The following is a 24,863-nucleotide window of genomic DNA, read 5'->3' on the forward strand; positions in this document are numbered from 1 at the left end:
TGTGCGTGCGTAGTCTGTCCCTTGCCTACTCTCCCATCTTCCTCAGGTCCACTCCCACCTTCACCCACCTCTACACCACCACATCCAGCTCGCATCTGGGATACACCTGCGGCCACACTCACCTCCCACATACACCATGGCAAGGACACAGCCAAGGAGAGCGGCGTCCAACCGCTTCGGCAGCGAAGGTTCACCACTCACATCAGACGAAGAAGCAGAAGAGCAAACCAGCGGATGTGAGTCCAGAACCCGCCACTTCCTCCTATCATGCGGACGCGAGAACTTGCTCATTGACATTATCGTTACCCCTGTCCCTCCCCTCCCTGTCTCAGCTCGCCCGAAGCGCACAGCCGCCCGCAAGAGCCTAACCACAGCAAAGGCACTCGCGACCAACCGCCGCCGCTCGCGAGCCGAGGAGCAAGATGAGGACGGTGAAGATGGCGCAATGGACGTCGACGAGACAGAGAGCGTCGACTCCTTTGACTCTGGAAGTGAGAAGGACATGGACGAGACCGATGACTACATTGCGCCAGGAGGCAAGAGTGCTAAAGGCAAGAAACCCAGGATAGCCAAGAGCAAGCCTTCAAAGACGAGCAAGATCGCAGCAGCAGCCGGCGGCGGCACAACGACGGCTGTCAAGGCCAGGACAGCCTCCACCTCTCTCGCTAAGAAGAGCAAGAGTACAGCCACTGTCAGGGGCGGCGCTAGGGTTGTGGCCAATAAGGCAGAGCTCGAAATCAAAAATGACATTCACCTCTTCAACGCACTCAAGAATCCCGACGTTGCAGTACAAGGCGTCGTCGATGACTGGGTAGTGGAATATCAGAGCGAGCCTGGGCCTGCTCTCGTGGAGCTCATCAACTTCGTCATCAGGTGCTGTGGCTGCAACAGTACAGTTGACGAGGCTGCAGTCATGGACCTCGACAATGTCGTCGATGCTCTTGAACAGGTACAAGAGCAATTCAAGCAGAGTCCGAATCCCTCGTACCCCATCGTGTCGCGCGCACCTGCCTTCAAGAAGTTCAAGAGCTCCCTCGCAGAATTCTTCGAACGCCTGGTCATGACAGCGTCAGACTCCGAGCTGCTCCTCACTGCTCCCATCACTGCTCAATCTTCGGAGCTCGTCGCTGAGCCACCCCTCATCAATGTCCTTAAGGAATGGCTCTCTTCCTTCTCATCCTCCACGTTTCGTTCCTTCCGCCACACATCTACATTCATTGTGCTGAACATCATCAGAGCCACTGCCGGCCTGGTGATCTCCAAGCGCCAGAATGTCGAGAGTATTCGCAAACAGCGCGATGCCGAGAAGAAGAAGCCACGCGTCGACAAGAACAGAGTCAAAGCCCTCGATGACAAGTGGAGAGAAGCAAAGGAAGAAGATGCTACTCTCATGGACGGCATTCGAGACTTCATTGACAGGTGAGTAGAGGCGAGAGAGACCTGCAATTCTTCAGTTCGATTCTGACGTCGTGATCAATCCCCTGTTCTCTGTAGTGTTTATCAACATCGCTATCGTGACGCGGACCCCTTCATTCGAACAGACTGCGCGCAAGAGCTGGGCAGATGGATCAAGAAGCAGCCAGAGATCTTCATGAAAAACGAGTACACCCGCTACCTGGGCTGGTGTCTCAGCGACACAAGTGGAGCTGTCCGTGTTGCCGCTATCCAAGCTCTTGCTCAGGTCTACTCTGAGTCCTCTTTCCCCGATCCTCTGCGTCACTTCACTGAGCTCTTCAAAGCCCGCTTGGTACAGATGGCGGTGTGCGACATTGAGCTGCCTGTCAGAGCCGCCACCATCGACGTCTTAGTCCATATCGAGCGTCGCGGGCTTCTGGAAGATGATCAGCGCGATGAGATTGGCCTGCACATCTTCGACGTCGAGCCACGCATCCGGCAAGAGATCGCGCGCTTCTTGACAGGTCTCGTCGAAGAGGAGGTGCGGGACACCTGCACGGACATCATTGGACCAGCTCCAGCTGCCCGAGGTAAAGATGCGAAAGCAAAAGAGGACAGAGCGAAATGGGAGGCAGAGGTAGAGAAGTTGCGTCTGAAGATCCTGGCGCAAAAGCTCGTCGAATACGAGAGTACCCTTGACGACAGTAGTTCAGGATCGGCAGAGATATCCCAACAAAAGCGCAGCCGTGCCGTGCCTCCTGCTGCATTACAGTCGACGCTTCTGACCGAGCGTGGAGGACGTATCTCACTAGCGGTGCAGGCTTTGTGGTCCTTCGAGAAAGACAATGCACCCCTGTCCGGCTGGGCAAGTCTGCTTGAGATGCTCTTGTACGATCACTCGACGCAAGAGTCGGCAGCAAGCAAGAAAGGCCGGGGTGGCCGCAAAGGCCCGGGTGCCGCTGATCCTGTCTCAGGTATTGGAGCTGTCGTGGGATACACTGGCAGCCAGCCCCCTAATGAAGCTTACCGACTGGAACCAACGGAAGAGACCGTGCTTCTCGAGGCTCTGATTGCCATTGCTGACGAGTTCAGGCGCCTGGCACTTGCTGCAGCTACACTAGCCGCGGCTGCCAACAAGGGCGATGACGATGACAATGTTCACCAGGAGAAGCTGGACGACTTCACACGCGCCCTCATCCCTGCGCTCCCCAAGCTGTTTGCAAAGTATCGCACGGAATCCGCACGGGTTTCAGAGGTGCTGCTGCTCGTACCACAATTGAACCTTCACCTGTACGCTGCCAGCGGCCAGGTGTCGGCCTTAGCACACCTCTGGGACGAAGTATCCGGTCAGTTCTCACGCCATTCGGAGGACATCCTGCTCAAGCGCGGCGCATCGGCCATTCGGTCATTAGTCAGCTTTGCACAAACGCAGAGCAGCCTGGATGAGGTGACGACAACGAAGCTTGTTGCGCTGCAAGAGTCGCTGATCAACGCTCTTCGGGAGCCTCTCAAGGGCAAAGAGGTAGCCACCTCCACTTTGGACGAGGACACCATCTTCGCCTTGCAAGCTAATTTGCAGCGACTTGCTGGACTCAGCAGTGCCACGGACTGCTCTGAGGTGATTGAGGATACCGAGAACGGCCAAGTCACCTCAGGTTGGGAGATATTACGAGAGGTAGCATCTCGAGGCAAGCTCGGATACGAGGGTGAGGAGGCTATGGTTTCGAACTGCTTGCGAGTCATCACCATCCACCTGCTCTGGAAGCTGCGAGGACTCATGGCGAGCAGTCTCACCACCGCAGAGGAGGATCGTCAAGCCCTCGTCGATGCGATTCTGGCGCAGCGAACGGAAGCTTTGGAGCTGATGGAAGATCTCGTCACTGACCGCGCTGTCGTTCTGCGTGAAGTGAAGGTCTTGGCCGCCGCTCGTATGCTACAGATTTATCTGGCATTCCACGCAGCAGAGCAGAGCGGGACGGCTCGGAATAAGACCATCGAAGTGGAGCGCGATCAGCAGCAAGATGAAGCAGGTGAGCCGAGAGCTCACAGCGGCTTACTGTCACGGCTTCGCGTATTCATTCCCAGACCTGTGCAAGAAGGATGCGTCAAAGTCGTTCTGGCCGAGCTAGACACCCAAATCCAGCTAAGGCAAGAAGAGGACAGAGAGGCAAACGGAGCCATGAATCCCGACGACGAAATCGAAGGCGACGAAGGCGACGACGACGATGAAGAGCGACCTCAGAAGAGGAAAGACATTGCCACTAAGAAGACGAATGGCGCCCAACAAAGCGTGACCAGACTCCCTACGCAAGCACAACTCCAGCGAGAGGTGGAACTCAATCAGCTGACTGCACCGCTGGTCTCTGCGATGCGATTCGGCCTTGTCGACATCAATTTGGCGGCGCCCGTCATAGGAAAATTTGGCAGATTGGGACAGATGTTCGACGTCCTGGTCAAACTGCTCATCGAGGTTCTTCGAGAAGACGGTGTTCTTGCCAATGATGGCAAGAATGCTGCTGATGTAGTATTCGACAGTCTGAGAGAGGTGAGTCAGAAGTGTGACACGTCAAGTGCACTCGGTGATGGAAATCTGACGATCCCTTCTTTCATTGCACACAGTCATTCGAAAGCTATCTCGTAGAAGGCACTGCGGAAGGAGAGGCCCGCTTCGTTTCACTCTCCCGATCAATCTCCTCTGCACTTGTCATCCGAGGTGCGCACCTGGCCATCTTGCGAGCCATCGATCCTCCCTCGCTTCTCCACCTACACAAGCGCGGCGCCGAGTACATTGCTAAGAAGTGGAAAGCGGCCGAGCAGGCCAACAACAAGGCCGTCAAGGCTCGCGCACCAGCCTTCTGGAAGGGTCTGGGCAACCTGCTCATCTCCGCCAGTGCTCGCGATGCACACAAGATCAAGTCGGCCATGGAGCAAGCCATCCTCGATGCTGGAATCGAAGTGCCGCCCGCGTCCAAATCATGGGATCCGCAGAGGCAGTACGAGAAGAGATTGGTTACACTAATGGCTAAGCGGGCCGCGCCTTCTGCTCCCACGGCTGCTCGAGCTGCAGCTGCGGCGGGTGCCACGCCCAGGAAGAGCGGTGGTAGAGGCAGTGGCAGTGTGGGTGGAAGCGCTTCAAAGGCGCGTCGTACAGCCACCAATGCAGACGACGAGATAGACGACGAAGAGGAGGACTTTCCCAATCGCGTGCTGCCCGTCGCCAGTACACCCGTGCAGCAGCAGCAGCAGAGGCCACGTGCTCGTCCTGCCGGGCTCCCTGGCTCTGCTCAATCGAGTGCGGCGAAGCGGGGAAGGAAACGAACGGCTGCCGATGCAGACGAAGACGATGAAGAAGAGGATGCTGGAGCGCAAGACGAGAGTGGCAGCCTCTCCTCTGCTCCTTCCTCACCTCGCAGTGTCGCAGAGGCCGAGGAGGAAGAGGAGGAGGAAGTGCGCGATGATGAGAGTTTGCCCGGATCGAGGAAGAGGAGGAGGAGGATGTGAAGAGGTCCCATTTGAGATGACCTGAACCCCAAAAGGAGATAAGGAAATCACGCAACGCTACCTTACGCTACCCTCGTGTCATCTCATCTTGTCTCGTCTCGTGCTACGCTCTGCTGCCGACGCTCCGGCTCTGTACTGGTTTCCCTTGTCTGCCGTGTCCTATCCTGTCCTGTTCTGTCTTGACTTGTCTTGCCTTCTCTTGTTCTGGTCTTGTTCCCGTTTTTGCGTCAGTGATCTAGTCAGTCAGTCAGTCAGTCGACCAGAATCAATCTTTGTACCTTAGCCTACCCTACCTACCTTCCAGTGTGTGTGAGTCTCACATGGTTCGGCGTCTCCTTTCGTGCTCTCCGTTTCAGTTCAGTTCTATAACCTCTCCCACGTACCGGCACAGAAGCTGCAGGCAGATGAAGGGACAGACATAGAAGCAGAAGCAGACGAGCAGACGAAGTTGTGTACGCAGACGAGAAGGAACGATGGCATTGCATGCAGTGTGGTGGGGCAAGCAAGTCAAGTCGAGACAAGCCAAGCAGGACAAGCCAAGCCAAGCCAAGCCAAGCCAAGCCAAGCAAGCAAGCATGTGGGACTCTGTGAGTTTTGATCCTTCTTTCCCCTAGACATCGACTCATAGGACTTCCTCTGCCCGCTGAAGGGGGCAAGGGCAGAGAAGACAGTGGTTCGATGCAGGGGAGATGAGATGATAGAGAGCGTAGACAACGCTTTGTCCATTCTGGCAAGACGAAGTGCTCGCTAGGAATCTCCTGCAAATGCCTCGAGGCAGGAGCGGGAAGATACCAGACAAGCAAACCATCGAGCGACTGAGACAACGAGAGCTTTCCTCTCCCCTATCCCCAGAGAGCTTCCTTTCTCATACAACGTGGCTTTTGGTTGGGTGGTGTATTTTTTGCATGTTTTTGAATGATGATTTTCTTGATTTTCTATAGATGGACGGACCTTGCGATTGAGGAAAAGCCAAAGACTGCGATAAGAGGGGTATCGGCCTCTTTGAATGCGCAGTCCCTCCTCACGAGGGCCATCTACGTCGTCCGAACAGGTGCGAGGGGGAGCCACGAGCGGAGCAAAGGCACAGCTAGTTTCCGGTCTCGACCCCTTTGAGCAGCAGCTCACGGAAGAGCCAAAACTTGGTCGTCCTTGTTGAGCCTCTTGTAGCTCCGCCTCCACGTCTTGTCGATCTTCTCAAGGTAGTAGGATCCGCTCCAGACGTTCTCGATGTCACCCTTGGGAGTGAAGTCGACGACGTTGTGGGTGGCCTCCCTAGACTTGAGGGAGTCGACGTAGGTCTGGCAGGGTACGACGACCATCGACTCGAGCCTCTTCTTCAGGTCCAGCTTTGCCGCAATCTCAGCAGTCGAGCCCTGCACGCGGGCGGCGAAGACGGAAGCAGCACTTCCTGATCCAAAGGCGTAGAAGAAGATCCTCTTGCCCTGCAGATCGTCAGATGAAACATTGGAGATGAGCGAAGCCAGACCACCGTAAAGGGAGGCAGTGTACATGTTGCCGATGCGCTTGACAGTGTCGCTGGTAGGTGCAAGCTTCTTGCTCTGCATGTCCTTGGTGAAGGCAGCAAAGGCCTTCTCGACCTCCTTGTTGGTGATGGTACTTTTCCTGTCAAGGTCCTTGATGTGCTCGGGAATGGATGCGTAGATGGGGTTGGTGGGGTCTGAGCGGTAGTCGTTGTAAGCGACACGGCCGAAACCCTTTTGTACCAGCTTGCCGTAAGGAGAGTGGAAAAGAGTGTAGTCAAAGTCGTCTACCTTGACGGAAGCCAGATTGGAAGCAGCTCCGTTGGCAGCTCCAGACTGAGCGGCCTTGGCCTTGGCAGCCTTGGCCCTGTAGGCGTCGTAGGCTCGGTCGAGAGCACCCAGGTAGGTCTGGATGGTCTCTGGTCCATCGACAGTGGGGTACTCGGAGTTGAGGTCGGGCTTGTAGAAGTCCCACGAGTTGGCCATGTGGGTACCGTGGATGGGCTCGAAGACGATGGGAGCGTCGGGTCCGATGAGGAAGGAGATAGCACCAGCTCCGCCTACTGGTCGGGCAGACCCCTCGGCGTAGATGGCAATGTCACCAGCAGTGACAATGGCATCCCTTCCATCCCATGAAGAGCTCTCCACCCAGTTGATGGCGTTGAAGAGGGCGGCAGTGGAACCGTAGCAAGCGTTCTTGGAGTCCAGACCTTCAATGTCAGAGTTTCCAGACTCGACAAAGAGGTTCATCAGGACAGTCTTTGCGGACTTTGACTTGTCGATGATGGTCTCGGTACCGACGTCGAGTCGGCCGATGGACTTGGGGTCGATGTTGTACTTCTCCATAAGGTTGTGGGTGACTAGGGAGGGGAGGGGCGAGGATGGGGCAAAGAAAGCGAAAATAGCTAGTCAATATCAGGAATTCCCCTGTATGCTGCGTTCTGACGTCGTCACACTCACCAGTCAAGAGAAAGGAGTTGATGTCCTCTCGGTCATCGGTGCAGGCCATGAACTGCTGTCCGAATCCAATGGTGTACTTTCCCTTGGGAGCTCCATCGAAGTCTTCGAGCTCATCCTGAGAAATGCACCTCTTGGGAAAGTAGATTTCCATTGCCTTGATTCCGACATTCTGTGGTCGTGTAGAAGAAGCCATGATCGAAGGTGAGACAGGGGTAAAGAAGGGTGGTGGTGTTTGGTGAAAGTGACTGGATGGGGGCTGGCTTGAATGCGTGTGTGGATATGGAAAGGAAGGCTAAGAAGGACTGAAGGAGTGAGTCCTGTGAATTGAATATATGCAGAGTGAATATATGCGCTGGGTGTGACTGTAATGGTTGTGATGGTTCGCGAGAAGAACAAACGGCGGGGGTCGCGTGGAAGCCGGGAAGGTCCTGGCTGTGGTAGATGCATGGGGCGACGTCGGAGCAGCCAGGCGCGGGGAGGCAACAGCGCGCGCCGCCCTGGGGGGGCCACTTCTCCCGTGTCTGTCTGCCTCTGCCCTAAATTCCGCTCCGTCTTGCGCTCAGGCCAACGGTGCGGAACGGAAGAGGACAAGGAAGTTGGGCCGAGGCTCCACTTTGAGCTCCATCCGTACCGATAGTCGCTCCCTCGCCTATCCGCACAATCGTCTATACGTCCTGCATTACCAATCGCCTCATCGAGCATCCATGGCCAGCAACAGCAACGGTACCTCCTCCAGCATGGCTGCCTCTGCGTCTGAATTCGCTCCCTTTACCACTCGCACCGCCACTGTGGAGCGCATCACAAATGAGACAAAGATCCAGTGCACCCTCGCTCTGGATGTGCATCCCAAGTTTGCACCTCAGGAGATCAGCGTAAAGACCGGCATCGGGTTCTTGGACCATGTGAGTAGCCCATCAAATGCCGGCAGTCTCATGTAATCCTCATCAGTTCGATTCATGCGAATACTCATCAGCGTCTCCTCTCCCGCTCCTTCTTTGCAGATGCTCCATGCCCTAGCCAAGCACGGCGGCATGTCACTCACCCTCGCCTGCGCCGGTGACCTCTGGATCGACGACCATCACACTGCCGAGGACTGCGCTCTCGCCCTAGGCGAAGCCTTCAAGCAAGCCCTTGGTCCCATCAAGGGCATCAAGCGCTATGGCACTGGTCACGCACCCCTCGATGAAGCCCTCTCTCGCGCCGTCATTGACATTTCATCAAGACCTTACTGTGTTGCTGAGCTTGGACTAAAGAGGGAGAAGATTGGAGATCTCAGCTGTGAGATGATCCCACATGTATTCCATAGCTTTGCAATGGCTGCGGGAGTAACGCTGCATGTGGATTGCCTGAGGGGAGACAATGACCATCATCGGTGAGTTTGCAGAGAAGAGAAGCAGACGGCTGTACCGGTCAGAGTCATCATCGTCTCACACTCACCTCTTGATCTCCCCTCTTACCCACAGCTCCGAGTCGGCCTTCAAGGCCCTCGCGCTGGCCATCAAGGAGGCCGTCTCCAAGACCGGTCTGGACGATGTACCGAGCACAAAAGGTCAGTTGCAACCCCGAGACGCATGCTCCTAGCCCTTCCAAATGCTGACCGATGTCTCCTTCCGATCGATCCTCTTCCTTGCTACACAATAGGTGTACTATGAGTGAAAGTCTGAGTGTAGCGCTGGCGCTCAAGCATAGATAACTCTTCGCACATCTATTGTCCGTTCGTCTGCTGCCTGATTGAGGGATGCATTGAGAAGTGTCGATTGAGAGACGACAGAGTATCGTGTAGTAGACAAACAAGGTATATGCGGGTATAGCGAAACCAAAACAAACAAACGAACAAAAGAAGCGATGCAAAAAGAATTGGCCCCTCCCTCAGCTCACCCACTTATCAAGCAGCAACCTTGTGGTAGAGCATCCTCTCTTTTTCCTCCTCACCACCACTCCTCGCATTCTCCCTCTCCTTCTCAGCCCGCGCAAGTTTCACCGCCTCATGAGCACCCAGCAGCGCCTCCTTGACCTTGCGCGTCTCTTGCCACCTTTCTGCCATCAGCTTCATCCTAGCCACGGCGAGGACTGCTGTGCTCACCTTCTTCCACTTTGCCTGCGTGGCAGGGGAGCGTCTGGGTGCACTTCCACCACCACCACCAACGGTGCGGTTGCCAGCACTCACACGCCCACGACTGCGCTCCAGATCGCTGAGGAATCGTACCGTCTCCCTCTCGCTCATGTCCAAGCCGCCAAGGATCTGCAGAAGGTACTTCTTTTGGAAGGCCAGATCAGCACGTAGGTCCGATTCGCGCATGAACTTCGTCTTGAGGTAGCGTGCATGGAGAAGGAGACCTTTGCACTCGCGCTCGTGCTTCTCCCTGAGCGCTTGTGTGTCCGCCTGGGCGCCTTCGGCGGTCTGGCTAAGCTCGACTTGACGAATCATGCGTCGTGCTTGGTCCAGACGCTCCTTGAGGACACTGATAGTCTCCTGCGCCTCGGCAGTGATACTCATGGACGTCTCCCGTGCCAATTCAGCCCTGCGCTTCTGCTCGTCTCGCTCCTTGCGCAGTCTCTCCAGATCCCTACCGAATGCCTGCGATTCCACACGTACTCGACGAAGGTCCGCCTCGAGGGAAGAGACGTCATTGATGATCCCCTCCCTCTGCGCGTACAGTCGATCCCGCTCCCCCGCGACGCGCTGCATGGCGCGATGTTGCTCCTTGAGTGTAGCGTGGAGTTCCTCAATCTTCTGCGTCTGCTCATCCAGCTGAGAGGCATGCGAGAGGACTGCTTGACGACACGTGGTCAACTCCGTCTGGATGGTGAGGTACTTTTCGCTGGCGTTGCGGAACTTGTCGTGCAGCTCTTCCCTCGCTTCCAGGACGGCGTTGCGGTCGTCCCGTAGATGCTCTACGTCCATGGCCGTCTGTCGGACCTGGGCTTGCAGCACTTGAAGCTGCACAGGCACATCACTGCCGACAGAAGACTTCTCGAGCAGCTCCTTGTACAGCTCACCATGGTCTTCCACCTTGCGTCGTAGCTCGACCTCGATGTTGCGCAAGCGAAGCTCCGTCCTGGCAAGATCCCGCTCTGCACTAGAGGTGAGATCGCCAAATACCTTGGAGTCGCGTGCGAGCTCGGGAAGTCGCTTCCTCTCCTCTTGGAGCTCAGAGTCCAAATCGACAATTGCAGCGCGCGCCTTCTCAATCTCAAACTGCGTAGCCTTTTGCAGATTCTTGGCCGCGTCTGTAGCTCGAGCATCGCTCCTTGCATTGTTCTTCCCAGCGCTGCCCTTTGCAGCAGCGCCCTCTCGCAGCTTTCGGTTCTCCTCTTCAACCTGAGCAAGGCGAGCAGTCAGAATAGGCACCTTTGCAACAAAGTCGGCCAGTGCTTGATCGCGCTGCCGTGAGCGCGCGCTCTTGGCCATGCCCTTCTTGTCGCCTTGTCCGACAGTGTGGGACGTGACAGTCACATCCGCAAAACTCTCGTCATCAGCGTTATTCTTTGCGAAGGACTTTGCCTGAACTTGCTTGCTAGCGTCGAATGTGATTTTGCAAGAGGTGCAACGAATGCTCTTGAGTCGACGGTCAATGACATGCAGCTCCCCACCACTGCCAAGAAGCCTGGCCAATTCAGCTTCAAGCTCTTCAATGCGCTGATGAGCTTCTAGAAGTCGCCTGGTCACCGTCAGATGGCTGAGACCCTGCCTATCGATCTCGGCAAGCTTTTCATCGATCTTGACATTGGCCTCATCAAGCAGCCGCTGCAGCTCTTGGATGTGCATGACAGCGCTCTCGTTACCAATAGTCGAGTCGTTGAGCCATGATGCGGCAGAGAGCTGACCTGGTGACTGGGGTGTACGTATAGGCGTACGAAGATTGAGTAGAGCCTTGTGCATGCCTGGAGTCTTCAGCATGGAAGAGTTCGGCTGCCCTCCACCGGGACTGAGGCTCAAATTGCTGGCCTGCTGTTTGTAGTCCTCGAGGCGAGCCTCAATGTCTGTCTTCTGCTTCCTGAGGAGATCGATCTCTTCCTGCCTGAGCTTCAACTCCTTGTCATGCTCGCTCCTGCTGACCATCGACGCCAGCTTGTCTTTGCTCGAGGCTGCTTCGTGTCGAGCCGCCTCCAGAGAAGCTTCCAGCTCAGCGAGCCGCTGCACTGCAGCATCGTCGTTGCGTCCCCGCCGAGTGAGCTTGAGGATCTCATTCTCTTTTTCGCTGACCGTGATGACCTGACGGTCGAGATTATCCTTGAGATTGGCCGCCTCTTGCACAGCCTGTCGAAGGTCCTCGTCGACTAATGCCTTCTCCTTCTCCAGGTCTTGCAATTGAAGCTCGTTTCCTTCCAGTGCAGCCTCGAGCTCTTCCCTGACATTATCGTGCTCCTCGTGAGCCGCCTCGAGCTCCTTTTGAGCTGCAGCAAGCTCCTTCTGCAGCTTGGCAACCTCATCTCTGAGCTTCTCGCTCTCGACTGTGGCGGCCTGGTCGTCCGACTGCTCAACCTTCTCCTGGCGCAGTCGCTGCAGATTGGTTTCCAGCTCTCCAATCTGTTCGCAAAGGTCACGAATCTCTTTCTCTCGGTCTGCAGCTGTTTTGAGTGCTCGATCGCGCTCCTCTTCGGCCTTCTGGCATTCTTGAAGAGCAAACTCCTTGGCTTCCTCGAAGGCTTCCTGCAGTTGCTGACACTCTTGCTCCTTGTCTTGGTAATCTTGATCGAGCAGGTCAAGCTCCCGAATGGCTTCTTCAAGCTGGGCTTTGACGTCGGCTTCGTCTGTGGCAGTAGCAGCTGTCTGATCTTCACGACCGTCGTCTTGCTGCTTTGAGGATGTCTTGCCCTGCTTCAATTGGTCATTCTCCGTCTGCAGTTGCAAGAATTGCTCCTCAAGCTCGTCGAGCATATCGTTGAGTTGCTCCTTGTGGCCTTCGAGCTCGGTGATCTTTTCCTGAGCGGATGCAAGAGCCTCTGCATCCTCTGAGTGGCCCTTGGCGCTGTCTGGAGCGGGACTAGGCGGTAAGGGCACGCTAGCTGGCGACAAGCGTCCATCCGAAGCTTGGCTCTGCCGCACTAGCATCTCCTTCTCCCTCAATGCTGTATTGAGTTGTCTTCTGAGCGTCTCTACTTCACCTTGTTTGGCAGCATTTTCATCGGCAAGACGATCATTCTCCTTGGAGAGCTCAGCATTGACTCGATGCAAGTGACGATCTAGTCTGTTCCCATCCACTCGCAGACCGGCTTCGATAACTTTGCCTTCCCTCGCAACTGTTCCAGGCTCAGACTTGTTTTCCCAGCGACTTGGCCCGACCAAGTCATGGACCGACGACTGATCGGAGGCTTGAGACCGGCTGTCGTCTGCAGAGTATTGGTTTGCGAGACCGGAGGGTCGGAAAGGTGGGAGCGGGGTCCGACCAGCGCCGATGGTCATAGGCCGACCTAGCCGGTCCATTCGATGAAGAGGGGTGGCCATGGCGCTACTGAGTGGTGTCGAATCACGACCGACAGGAGCTTGAGGTCCGCTACGGTCCATGCTACTCTCCTCGCTCTGAATTTGGTCAAGTGGGATTCGTTGAGCTCGCATCCGCTTGACTGACTTTTGAATCTTCTGCTCTCGCGCTGGGTCCTTGACCACGCTCAAGAGATAGTTCTGCATTTTGCGCTGATCCACTGCAGGTCTTGGAGTCGCCATGGAAAAGGGAGCGCGAGATTGACTGTACGACGGTGTAGCAGCGAGAGGTGGCAGAGCTTGGCGAGCAGCTCGCGCTGCCGATGGCGAAGTCTCAGGTGCGCTGTCGCGGGTAGCTTCGACTGTTACATTCTCAGTTTCATTCACAGCGTCGACTCCTGAGCGAGCGAAAGGATTGTGAGACTGCGATTGATTGTCTTGTGTTGGCTCGTCCGGATTTGCTGAGGTGATGTCAGCCTCGGTCCCCGCTTGGTGGACAGGCCGGATGTCCGAGGTGTGCATCTGGCTGGTCTGTCCAATCGAGTCGGCCTGAGTGTGTTCCGGCCGGGAAGCATCTTGTTCTGGGACACCGCCTCCAGTGAGCTCCTCGCTTTGGCGGGTCTGGTCAGCTGAGTCGGCCTCTTCGATGGTGTTGATGCTCAGGTCACGTCCGTCTGAAAGAGCTGCACTTCTGCCGGTATGATCATCGTGGTTCTCGTCCACTGTTCGGACAAGACCTGTTTGGGTTTCTTTGGCAGAGCCCCAAGGTGTATGGCTTCCCTCTCCTTCACTGCGGGCAGCATCGCTTCGTCTACCTAAGCTTCGAGTGGAGGCATCGCGAGCGGCACTTTGGGCTGCCCGCTTGGCGAGGTTGAGGCGGCCTGTGGTGGGATCGCCATTGCTACGCTGTGAATAGAAGCTGGTAGCGTCCCTGGACCTTTGGGCTGCTGCGCTCCGCTGAGGAGTGGACGTGAGGGGAGCAGAACCATGCGAGATGTCCCTCGCAGTGGTCCTCATGCCAGACTCGCTACTGGAGAGGGAAGAGGAGCGTGAGTCTGTTGCCTTGGGGGGTGGTAGCATGGAATCGTCGCGTGAGTCTTCATCCTCTTCTGCATACTGGGCAGGCTTGTTAATCCGCCGTGCCGAATTGCGTGAGGATGTGAGGGGCTGAGACGGGGATGAATAGGGTCGTTGCTGCTGTTGCTTATGGCTGGTGATGTTTTGGGTGGCCGTGACCATGCGCCTTGCGGTGGGTGTCCTGCCAGCGAATGCGCCACTGTCGTACTCGGAGAGGTGGTCCAAGATGCGATTCGTGGATGGCTGATAGGACTGCCCTGTATGGCCCTCATCGCTGCCTTCGTCCGTTGCGAAGCTGAGGGAGGCCGACTTTGCTCGTCTTGCGAGGCCTGGTGCGGAGAGGGAGGAGTCGGACTGATCCTCGAGTCCGGCGCGGATGGCTCGCTCGAGGTGAGAAGCAGCTTCGAATGAGCCGTTCATCGTGGAGGAGGATGAAGCCAGCCGTGGAGAGGAGACGAGGAGGAGGAGGAGGAGGGGGAGGAGGATGGCGGAAGGGTGTGTTCTGTGTGGTGTGTGTACTGTGCGTGCGTGCGTGGGTGTTGGTGTGTTGCTGCTGCCTGTGTCCTTGGCTCGCGTGGTTGTCGCCTGGTCGCTGATCTGTGCCTCGTGATCTGCCCCCCTGCATTGATGGGCGCGGTGCCTCGACGACTGATCGCAACTCCCCGCGCGTGTCCCATTTCCGTCTACTTAAGCCGGGCCACCCATCCATCTCACCTCGCCATCCTCACCCACCAACTCATCAGCACTTGCTCGACCTCACGGCACTCACACAACCACCCACTCACCCCCACACAACACAACTTCAACAACATGACTGGACGTGAGTATTCGATGCTCTGGGCGAGGATACGGGAGTAGTACGCGACGGGCTCAGGGTGGATGCTAGGTGGGGGTTAGAGCTCCTCTCGTGGCGACTCAGCCGGCCGCTCGTATAGCAGGGCAATGCGCTGACTATGTACTCCCTTCGATCTCACGTTCTTCCCTCTCTCTCGCTCCGGTTTACCTCTCCATTGCCATCTCGTAGGAGGAAAAGTGAGTACCTATCCATTGCTCAAGCAACGAAGCGACCTTCTTGCCTCGGCGACACTTTCACTGACCCATTCTCCTCTCTCCTCTTCTTCTCTTCTCCAGGGTGGCAAGGGTCTCGGCAAGGGTGGAGCTAAGCGACACAGGAAGATTCTTCGTGACAACATCCAGGGTATCACCAAGCCTGCTATCCGCCGTCTTGCTCGACGAGGTGGTGTCAAGCGTATCTCGGGACTCATCTACGACGAGACCCGTGGTGTCCTCAAGCTCTTCCTCGAGTCGGTCATTCGTGACTCGGTCACCTACACTGAGCACGCCAAGAGGAAGACTGTCACTTCCCTCGACGTCGTCTACGCACTCAAGCGACAGGGCCGAACCCTCTACGGTTTCGGTGCTTAAGAATAGCAAGTCTACTCTCGTGGTCGAATGGACGATAAGACGCAGGTCAACAAGCTAGCGCTGTCCGCCCCCACCATCGCCCGTGGCTCACCTTGGCAACGACCGCAAGCGCCCAATCAGCACTCGTCGACCCAGGTCCGACTGCTTCTTCCCCATGTTCTGTACCTTTTATGTCTCATGTCGACGATTACCATGTCTTCTCCCCTACTCTCTTGTACTAGTAGCTATCTCAGGATCTTCACGGGGGCGATGAATTCGCGCAAGTGGCAAGCCATCGGGGTCTCTGTCGCTTCCGCTGCCTCTCTCTCTCTGCCTCCCTCTGACCTGTCTGGCGCAATTGTTATATTTTACCCACTTCGAAACGCTACCGTCGTCTGAACCTGTGCACTGATGCTGATGGTGGTGGTGGTGACATTGAGGGGCGGGACAATCGCAAAGCTCAGGCATTGGAGCAGCGTAGCGTGGCGTCGGGTGTCACAAGAGGGAGAGTCAAGTGCGTCAGCTTCTGGGAAGCGGGGAGTCAGTCGGATGTGAGATCGATCGGAAGACTGAGAGAGTGTGTGTGTGAGAGGGGATAGGGTGCAACTGTATGCTCTGCAAGTCCACAACCGGCCAAACCCTTTCAAGCGTAGCGTAGTAGCATGGACTTTGGGACTCCTGTGTATTTCCTACTCTGCCCATCCCGATCCCGATTGCCATTCCCATTCGTACCCAACCTCCCTCCTCTTCCTAACCCAAACCCCTGGCATCTCTGACCATCCCAGCTGGTACTGATATCCACAATGACCCATGCTGACGGTACTAGCAGAGCCAGGATCGGTCGGGTGATTGTGATTCTCATTTCATTCTAGTCTAGTCTAGTCTAGTCTAGGGAGAGAGGAAGGGGCCCGATGACGAGTGCGCGATCTGTGGTGTACATAGTCTGGGCTTTGACTCTTGATGAGCTGGATCTAGGGTACAGAGGGGAAGAGGAACAGGGAAAGCGGGAGGAGAGGGGAGCAAGAGCATGGACAAGCCTGGGAAGTACCCGCCCGCGTAGGTAGCAAGTGATGTGCAAGTTCCATCGCGATCGAGCAGGATCAACCTTGCGTCTGACGCCCACCCTGTCTCCGCCTCCCTCTGCGTCTTGGGGTTTTTTTTCCTTTGATTCTGTCCGATGCCGAGGCGAGGCGAGATGATGCTGCCTTAGCAGTGACGTGCTCAATCGGCCGGCGGTTGATCCTCGAGTCTCTCCTGGCGATCTCAATTTGTTAGCTGCCTGCCATGTGCTGCCTGGCTGGCTGGCTGGCTGCGACCAAAGCGGCTGATTGGTGGGCCAGCAACCCTCTGAGACCTCGACTGTGCTAGGCAAGGCTCGGCGAGGCGAGACCTACCACCGCAACTTTTGGAAGTCTCCGCACATCTATCTGTGCGCCTCTGCGCCTCTCTCTCTGCCTCTCTCCCACGGCCCGGGAGAAGTGGCCGTGGGTGAGTTGTGGAGCGGGTGGGCAAGGCTCGGCCCGCGATCGTGGCGGAAAGAGGGTGTCATTGGGAGCGCATGGCCAAGTCGAGGCTTCGATCGCTGGAGCCAGAGCAACTTTGCGGACATTTGTCCCTGGATTCAGTCTAGACTAGTCCTACTACACTGCTCCTACTACAACCAGGGGAAAAGGGCCCTGATGCTGAGGCCATCTGCTCTGAGAATTGCCGTGCCCTTGCCGTTCCTTGCTTGCTTGCTTGCTTGCTTGCTTGCCCTGCCACTTTGCAGCCTCGCCTGGAAATTGGGCTCGCCCGGCCGATGAGGACCGCAAATAGGCCCTCGACCCCAGATCCCAGATCCACCTACATCGGACACTTCCAAGAAATCACACACACACACACATGCACACATGCAGTCACACCGCTTAGTCTGCCTTCCTGCCGGCCTGCCTGACTGTCTGCCTAGGCCTCCGCTCGGTCAGCTCTCCCTCTCCCCCCACCCGACGTGTGGTTTGTCTCATTCATTGTTGAATATGGCCATTCTCCTCTGACTCCGCTTCCATCACTACCATTCATTCACACACCAACGTCGTTTGCCCTCTTGCCCGTCATCTGCCTCCTCCCCCTCTTCGCCCCCTACCTGACATCGTAAGATGACAGAGGGTGGTTCGTTCCCCCGCTTCCGCCCAGCCGTAGCACTCACAGCAGCATCGGCAGCATCAGCAGTCACATCGTCCCACCACAGACGCTCCAGACTACATCTGAGGCCGCCACCGCCATTCACTACTGTAGACGCCCAGGAGGAAGCGGCTTGGCGGCGTCAGGCTTCCTTTGCCCAGCTGGCAGACACAATCTCTCAGTCTTGGGAGGATCTCAATGACTACCTACAGTCGCCCTCTGTGTCCATTGCGAAGCTGCACCTGGAGACCTTGGCGCTCATGAGGGGACTCCATGGCAATCGCCCCCTTGATAGAGAAGGAGTGGCGGGAGGAGGAGGAGGAGGAGTGAGGCCCAATGCTCCAGGAGGAAGAGGAGGATCAGCTGGCGCAGAGAAGGAGAGGGATGCTGCTACTGCTCGGTTGCTGGCATTGGCAAGTCAGCTAAATGGAATCAGGGATAATCTCGCACAGGTCTTGGCTAGTAGCCACCTCATGATTCAAGCTGCTGGTGACATCGACTTAGAACTAGACGTGAGTGTCAAAAGTGGTGTGAAAGGGCATACAGACTGCTTGCAAGCTGCTGAAGGCTGGATCTGTCGAAGTCCACTTGCTGACGACTCGCTGTCCCACTGCGACACGCTCATTTCTGCCCCCTTTCAGTTCATTTCTCAATTCACAGCCAAGGCTCATCCGGCCAAGGAGAGCTCTGAAGCACCCTACACCACAGCTTCAGCACACACCAAGGAGGAGTCTCCCTTTAGCAGTCGCAAGAGGCGTAGGACATCTTCTCCTAGTCTCACCCCGGAAGATGAGCACGGAGGAGTCGTCTTCTCCCCAAGTCCATCGGAATCACGCCAGCTCAGCTTGAGCCCAGCAATGCAGCCTAGACAGATCAGCCCCGTCCCATCTGACCGAAGACACGCTGGTGCAGGTGCAGGAGCTCCTCCTGCAGCCAAGTCTGCTAGGACCGACTATTTTGGTCACTGGAACGAAGGAGCCGTCGAGGAGATCCTAGTGTCCAAGCCCCGTACAGACGATCAGCCTGCCACGACGTCACTTCTGAGGCAGCCTCTCGCCGGCCCTGCCTCGTCCTCTGCCTCGGCCTCGGCCTCGGCCACTGCCACTGTCTCGAAGTCGACAGCTCTCCCCAGCCCAGGCAAGGTCCGACGTCGCCCTCACTCATTCCACGGGGACGACCCACGGAGCTACCTCACCCCACCGCCGCTACTCAAGATTGAGGAGCCCACGCGCGACAATCTGACGAACGAGGATCTGACGCCCCATCGACAGAGGTGGGCCATGCTGGAGAGTGGACCGGCCGTCCCTTTCTCGCCTGCCGGTGGGTAGCGCAATGAGCCAGCTAGCTAGCTAGCTGGGTGGCTGGCTCGCTCGCTGGTCCAGACAGGAATCCCCACCTCCGCACTGGCATGAGCGATATTGCCCAAAAGCCTTTGAGGTCGTGGCCCTGTGGCAGTCCTCATACCCTCATGTACAACAACACTCACACCACGGCCCGCCGCTCCGAGCCAGGCAAAGAAGCTGCCCATCCCCATCCCCGTCCCCATACCTGTACCACTAGACAAACAGTTGCCATTTTATTCTACCGCGCATGTCCATCTCTCATACTAATTCCACGAAATCATCCACGAGCTTTACTACTGAACAGACGTACGTTGTGGCTACTGAAAAAGGGCTGTACCGGGCCGACGTGGAGTGGCCTTTGGCGTTGATGATCTTCGAGTTGGAGTGCGTCGTTTCCCGCGTGAGCAACCCCGGGCCGCGCTTTGACATTTCTTTTTTTTTTGGACAGACAGGCGCATGGACGAGGTGCGCTTGGTGCAGTGCAAGGGCGGTGCACTGGTAGACTGGATTATTCTGGTCCTGGAGCTACTGCTACTCGCCAAGAGCTCACCTCACCTCATCTCACCTCGTCTCATACGATCAGCTGACTGATCGGCTGGGCGTGTTCCTTTCTCCTCTCTCTCTCTCGCTCGCTCTCTGTGCTTTTCTTCCTCGTCCTTGCTCCATTGTGCGCTTCTCCACTCCCACGCCTCCCCGTCCGGGTATCTTTCTTCCGTACGACTTCTTCGGCTTTCGACTTCCGCTTGCCCCCTCGGTCCGAGGATCTCCTCGACTCGGAAGCTCAGTTCCTTCTCCAGTGGACATCGCAGAGCCTTGGTTCGTGGTAGGGGTATTTCACATTGGCATCTTTGCACTTCTTGGACAACGACGTACCGCCTCACTTCTTGCATCTGCAGACTACTACCGCACACATTCTCAATCCCCTCGATCAGCCCAAGATGGCAGACGACTCACCCTCCTCCAGCCGCCCACGCAGCATCTCTGGCATCGTCGCCGCAGACCAAGACGCCGAATTCAGCAGCAATCCCAATAGCTCCGGCATGGATACCCCAGGTTCCGAATCGGGAGGGGAGCTCATCGCAACCTCTACCGTCACTACTCAATTTCAACGAAGGGAAAAGAGTGGGAACACCTCAGAGGGAGAGCTAGGACAGGCTTTGGATCGCGCTCTTGCCGAAGGAGAGGCGGGAAGCGCTACTGCTAGTAGGAGAAGAGATACCAAGACTACCACTGTCACTCATCTTGGAGCAAAGGGGATGGAACATCAGATTGATCGAGATGGGGGAGTGCATCTGAAACCACAGCAATCGTCTAGCTCTAGGAGAAAGGGAAAGAAGATTAGGGCACTGGTTAGCTTTAAGCCTAGGAATAGCAGGTTTGACTCGTTCAATCACGATGGCGATAAGGATCCGTGAGTTGTAGTGGAGGCTGCCCGTAGGCAGACAGGGCAAGTCGACTTTGTAGTAAAGGTCGCTGACTCTCATCCCACTACTCTCACCTACCCGCCCCTCCCTTCCTCTGTGCAGATTCCGAGGCTTCTACACCCTCTTCTGGATCGGCATGGGCATCCTCATGCTCAACACCTTTTACACCTCCTTTACCAGCACAGGCCAAGTCATCTCCCTCACCTTTGCCACCCTCTTCTCTCAAGATGCTGGAGTGTTGGCGCTCAGTGATGGACTGCTGGTGGGGAGCTTGTTCCTATGTGTGCCGTATGCAAAGGCGCTCAAGAGGGGATGGATGAGGTACTGGCCGACGGGAGTTGTGATTCAGCATGCTTGGCAGGGGGCGATCCTGGGAGGCGTCATCAAGTGGGCTCGCTACAGGTGAGGCAGACTGTGGAGACTTCGAGGGTGAGACGAGTCCGCATGCTGACGATCTCCACTTACTTTGCTTCTCAGAGAGTGGCCCTGGGTTCAATCAGGCTTCTTTGTCCTCCACACCCTCTCCATGATGATGAAGATGCACAGCTACCTTGCAGTGAACGGCGCAATGTCCCAAGCTAGCGCTCGTCTGCATCGCATCGAGCAGCAGTTGGAGGAGCGTGTCCTCGAAGTCGAGCGAGACGATTCCGCTGCTCCTTCTTCGGTTGAAGATGCCGGCTCACCGGAAGTGGCTCGAGCTCAGCAGCAGCAAGCTCTGGACAGGGCTTGGGAGAGAGCTATCAAGACAGCCAGGGACTCCGCGGACACAGTCGAGGAGAGTCGACCGCTGCACAAGGATCAGTCTGAATGTGTGCCTCCCTGGACTCTACGTGAGAATCAGCGTGGGATGAAGGCATACAGGCATCAGGCCTTCACCGGTACTATTTCCCGGTACAAGAATGAACACGGCGGCAGCAGCGCTGGCGCTAGCGGTGGTAGCAACAGCAAGTCTGCCTTGAGCGAGAAGATGGTACCCCCTACGGCAGCCCAGGCAGCTGCTGACCTCAACAACAGCAACAGCAACAGCAACAGCAACCATGGCTCCAGCAGCAAGACGGATCAGCACGACTCGAACTCGGAAGTGGTGAGAGACCCTCATCCCCTTGCAACGCACTCCGACGCAGTCATCTCCTCGCTCGCAAGGGACATTGAGGGGCTGAGAGAAGAGCTCATGTCCGTCGACCCGGGCCATGCTGACGGCGCTGCTGAGTCCAGGGCGGGAGGTAAGAAGAGCAGGGTCTGCTGGCCGGACAATGTGACGTATGCCAACTTTTGGGACTATCTACTCGTGCCGACGCTGGTGTATGAGCTGGAGTACCCGAGGACCAAGTCGTGAGTAGCGAAGGCTGGTATAAGCCCAAAATTCAAATGACTGACCATATCCCCCCGTCGGCGGTGTGCTTTTTCCCCTACAGAGTCCGACCCCTCTACCTCCTCGAGAAGACCCTCGCCACCTTTGGCACCTTCTTTGTCATCTACGTCATCACCGAGCACTTCATCATCCCGCACTCACCCCAACCAGACACGCCCATCATCGAAACAATGCTGAAGCTAGCACTGCCGATGATGATCAACTACCTCCTCATCTTCTACATCATGTTCGAATGCGTCTGCAATGGCTTTGCCGAATTGACTCGATTTGCCGATCGAGAATTCTATCAAGACTGGTGGAACGCAACTAGCATGGACGTCTTTTCCCGCAAGTGGAACAAGCCAGTGCACTCTTTCCTCCTCAAGCACGTGTATGCTTCGAGTATTGCCAGTTGGGGGATTAGTAAAGGCGCAGCGATGTTTGTGACTTTCCTACTGAGCGCCTTTTTACACGAGGTGGTCATGGCGATTGTCAGTGGCAAAATTAGGGGGTACCTGTTCGGAGCACAGATGGCACAGATGCCCTTGATACTGCTCAGTAAGGTGCCCTTTATCCGAAATAACGAGAGTGAGTAACAAGACGTGGGCGTGGTCAAGCGTAGTTGAGGCTTCGATGACACAGACAGCTGACCGGTCTCGCCGCTCCCTGGGATCGCGGATCGCGCTACAGCTCTTGGCAATCTCATCTTCTGGGTAGGACTCATGTGTGGTTTCCCACTCCTCAACGTTGCGTGAGTCAGCCGTCGTCGCCGTCTGTATGCGCACTCCACGACTGGACGAGGATACTGACAGTCCACTTTTACACTGCCTTGATTCTCTCCCTCCGCACAGCTATCTTATCTACTGAGTGAACCCCGTCTTACAATGAATTGCTCAAGCGGCGCGGAAGGAATTACCTGACTGTACAAGTCTTGCACCACTCTTCTCTTCTTGACTCGGTGGAGTAGTGGAGCCCCGTACCCCTCTCGTCCCAGTCCCGTCACAGCATGTGGATCTCATCGCCATCGTCGTCGTCGTCAGGGCTTGCAGGGCCCGTGACGATTCATACCACCATCACATACCTGTACCTTACACTGCTCATTCGCTCACTGCAATTAATAAGTCAACTCAATCACATCGCTCTCACGCTCTTCGCGACGTTCCTCATTTGCATCACATGAATTTTGGCAATTGTAAAGTCTAAACGTTGGCAAATATAATGGCGGGAGCTCTCACTAGCTCAGCTCAGTCCATGAGCCTCACGAGCCCCTCCACTCCTCCCTCCCTCCCTCCCTGTCCCAACGTCGACATCGAGCTCCACCCTCCACCCCGCACCCTGCATCCTGCGTCCTGCGTCCTCAGCCAAAAGCCAAAAGCCAAAAGCAGAAAGGTCTACTCGTCCAAGCCCAGCTCCAGTCGAAGTCCGGGTCGAGGAGAGGAGCACGCAGCGCACAGCTCTTCCCTCGGAGGATTGTACAATGTGCAAGTCTGGCACGTCCAGCTGCTGAGCGGAGCGCTCCCCACTTCATCTGTCCCACCTTCTCTGTGTGCAGACCCAGACCCAGAGCCAGAGCCAGAGCCAGAGCCAGAGCCAGACTCTGAGCGTCTGCTCGCTGTACCTCCCTGCCGCTCCTGGGCACGGCGCGCCTGCATGGCCCTATAGGTCTCTAGGGCGACCTTTGCCGCGATGGACTCGCGTGCTAGCGGGCCAGACTTTTGCTGCTGCTGCTGCTGTTGCCTCAAAGACGAAGCTGAAGAAGTCTGCCGGCCTGCTCCTTGTGCAGGAGCGTTACTCTTGGACGAACTGGCAGCCAGACGGGGTTTCTTCTTGATGACGGCGCGGACCTCCTGGAAGCCGTCACCGTCGTCATCAATGATTTGAGGGCTTTCGTCATCAGAAGAGTCGATTGCGATGGGTTCAAGGACAGGACGGCTTGTGGTGTTCGAAGGTCCAGCGAGGGGCGAGTTGCTTTTGCTTGTGCTCGCGCTGTCACTACTCGTGACAATGTTCGACGGTTGGAGAAGCTGCGATTTCAGCTTGCCTTGCATGTATGAAGGAGCGCCCTGTGGCGCAATCGATTGACCCTTCTCTGTCTCGCCTGACCCTCCATCGTCGTCGTCATCGTCGAGGATGGTGATGACCTGCGAGAAGAAAGCGAAGGAAAGATGAGGTCAGCTTCTGACGAGCTTTCCATCTAGCAGGGCGATCGAACGCTGGAGGTCTCACCTTGATGCCATGTCTCAGCTCTTCCTCCTCGTGCCACCTCACAACACCTTCCTGCTCGGCAGCAGTGGAAGGGCATTGTTGCTCCGTCTTCAATCTTCTGCTGGCAGCCGCCACAGCTTCTCCACTTGGAGAGTGCGCACCCGAAGCTGCCCCGCCCAGCCTCACACCTCCATGTCCTCCAGACATGAGAATTTGAGCAGCCCGTCTCTTCTCTGCTTGCTCGGCCGCCTTCTTCCCCACATGTCGTATCAGCGGGTCGTCGCCCATCCCGCTCCCTGACCATCCACCAAGACGCGTGCCAGGCGTATCAAAGGCCTCTCCATCTAGTCTGCCTCCATTCCTTGCGCGCTGACGTTTGCTCTCAAAGTACTCCTCGTGCAATTCGTCGAGCGTACGCTGAAAAATCTCGTCGTGGGGTCCTCGAACGTTGTGTGCGAGCTCGTGGAGCATAGTTGAGATGATCTCCTCGAGAGGTAGAAACGAGTCGATGGGCTTTGTGACGTCTGTGCTGGAGAGCTCCCGCAGACGAAGGTAAATCTTTTGTCCTGCGTTCTGATTCATTCCTAGCAGTTGCCGATCACTCGATCTAGCACCGGGAGCACCATTGAACTCGACGAGGAGCGGACACCACCACCCTCTTCCTCGCATGACGCCTCGTACCTCCCGTCCGACCTCTCTGAGGATCTCCATTGCTCTCTCTTCGCTTCCGTGGCCCTGCAGGACCTGGTAGCGGGCTATTCTGGCTCCATTCTTGAGCTTGAGATCGTTCTTGGCGGAGAAGTGACCCCTCGAAGATGAGGCAAAAGGCGACTCTGTGGGCTCAGAATAGTCCATTTGAGCCGCCTTCGGCATATAGCGGCCTTTCTTGGGCAGCGAGCTGCCGTGGACAGGCATCTTGAGCCAGCCCTAAAGCAACACCTGAACGATGGTCCAAAGCGCCACCACCTTTGGCTGCCAAACCAAGCTGAGCGCCTCTCACGTTCGCCTCATCAACACCTCAATTGTGGCCATATATGCGCTGACTGGTGGTCGGCTGCCGCTGCGGTCTTTCCTCAGCCCTTGAAAGCGTGCGTGAAGCTTGTCTTGTTCGTGAGCACCAGACGATGGAGGTACAGAGAC

The 24,863-nt window shown here is 56.5% G+C and overlaps 9 protein-coding genes across 9 annotated transcripts; 6 read left to right on the plus strand and 3 right to left on the minus strand.

Moving 5' to 3' along the window:
- Positions 1-136: 136 nt before the first annotated feature.
- On the plus strand, positions 137-4,896 carry BCV69DRAFT_298282 (hypothetical protein; the record flags this gene model as incomplete). Its single annotated transcript, XM_025494205.1, has 4 exons — positions 137-236; positions 333-1,419; positions 1,495-3,940; positions 4,015-4,896. The coding sequence occupies 4 exons, from the start codon at positions 137-139 to the stop codon at positions 4,894-4,896; spliced, it is 4,515 nt and encodes a 1,504-aa protein (XP_025348413.1).
- A 1,121-nt stretch (positions 4,897-6,017) lies between these two features.
- Positions 6,018-7,530, minus strand: BCV69DRAFT_276770 (hydroxy methylglutaryl-CoA synthase; the record flags this gene model as incomplete). Its single annotated transcript, XM_025491124.1, has 2 exons — positions 6,018-7,237; positions 7,338-7,530. The coding sequence occupies 2 exons, from the start codon at positions 7,528-7,530 to the stop codon at positions 6,018-6,020; spliced, it is 1,413 nt and encodes a 470-aa protein (XP_025348414.1).
- A 533-nt stretch (positions 7,531-8,063) lies between these two features.
- Positions 8,064-9,236, plus strand: BCV69DRAFT_289941 (putative HIS3-imidazoleglycerol-phosphate dehydratase). Its single transcript, XM_025493688.1, has 4 exons — positions 8,064-8,239; positions 8,339-8,709; positions 8,801-8,886; positions 8,979-9,236. The coding sequence occupies exons 1-4, from the start codon at positions 8,075-8,077 to the stop codon at positions 8,987-8,989; spliced, it is 633 nt and encodes a 210-aa protein (XP_025348415.1). The 5' UTR covers positions 8,064-8,074; the 3' UTR covers positions 8,990-9,236.
- On the minus strand, positions 9,000-14,370 carry BCV69DRAFT_164544 (hypothetical protein). Its single transcript, XM_025489457.1, has one exon. The coding sequence runs from the start codon at positions 14,257-14,259 to the stop codon at positions 9,223-9,225; it is 5,037 nt and encodes a 1,678-aa protein (XP_025348416.1). The 5' UTR covers positions 14,260-14,370; the 3' UTR covers positions 9,000-9,222.
- Positions 14,371-14,615: 245 nt separating this feature from the next.
- BCV69DRAFT_281993 (histone-fold-containing protein) lies at positions 14,616-15,533 on the plus strand. Its single transcript, XM_025492184.1, has 3 exons — positions 14,616-14,659; positions 14,864-14,871; positions 14,971-15,533. Exons 1-3 carry the CDS (start codon positions 14,650-14,652, stop codon positions 15,262-15,264), a joined length of 312 nt encoding a protein of 103 aa, XP_025348417.1. The 5' UTR covers positions 14,616-14,649; the 3' UTR covers positions 15,265-15,533.
- On the plus strand, positions 15,148-15,764 carry BCV69DRAFT_164561 (hypothetical protein). The gene has a single exon (XM_025489458.1). It carries the CDS (start codon positions 15,292-15,294, stop codon positions 15,640-15,642), a length of 351 nt encoding a protein of 116 aa, XP_025348418.1. The 5' UTR covers positions 15,148-15,291; the 3' UTR covers positions 15,643-15,764.
- A 1,491-nt stretch (positions 15,765-17,255) lies between these two features.
- BCV69DRAFT_164571 (hypothetical protein) lies at positions 17,256-18,859 on the plus strand. Its single transcript, XM_025489459.1, has 2 exons — positions 17,256-17,912; positions 18,042-18,859. The coding sequence occupies exons 1-2, from the start codon at positions 17,376-17,378 to the stop codon at positions 18,726-18,728; spliced, it is 1,224 nt and encodes a 407-aa protein (XP_025348419.1). The 5' UTR covers positions 17,256-17,375; the 3' UTR covers positions 18,729-18,859.
- A 387-nt stretch (positions 18,860-19,246) lies between these two features.
- BCV69DRAFT_281995 (MBOAT-domain-containing protein) lies at positions 19,247-22,664 on the plus strand. The gene is made up of 6 exons (XM_025492185.1): positions 19,247-20,154; positions 20,270-20,569; positions 20,645-21,499; positions 21,583-22,106; positions 22,209-22,269; positions 22,370-22,664. The coding sequence occupies exons 1-6, from the start codon at positions 19,682-19,684 to the stop codon at positions 22,383-22,385; spliced, it is 2,229 nt and encodes a 742-aa protein (XP_025348420.1). The 5' UTR covers positions 19,247-19,681; the 3' UTR covers positions 22,386-22,664.
- Positions 22,665-22,808: 144 nt separating this feature from the next.
- Positions 22,809-24,846, minus strand: BCV69DRAFT_293270 (WLM-domain-containing protein). Its single transcript, XM_025493833.1, has 2 exons — positions 23,745-24,846; positions 22,809-23,659 (listed from the first exon to the last, which is right to left on the minus strand). Exons 1-2 carry the CDS (start codon positions 24,636-24,638, stop codon positions 22,910-22,912), a joined length of 1,644 nt encoding a protein of 547 aa, XP_025348421.1. The 5' UTR covers positions 24,639-24,846; the 3' UTR covers positions 22,809-22,909.
- Between the last annotated feature and the right edge of the window lie 17 nt (positions 24,847-24,863).

This window comes from Pseudomicrostroma glucosiphilum, assembly GCF_003144135.1.
Source record: "Pseudomicrostroma glucosiphilum strain MCA 4718 unplaced genomic scaffold BCV69scaffold_5, whole genome shotgun sequence".
In the NCBI taxonomy this organism is placed as follows: Eukaryota; Fungi; Basidiomycota; class Exobasidiomycetes; order Microstromatales; family Microstromataceae; genus Microstroma; species Microstroma glucosiphilum.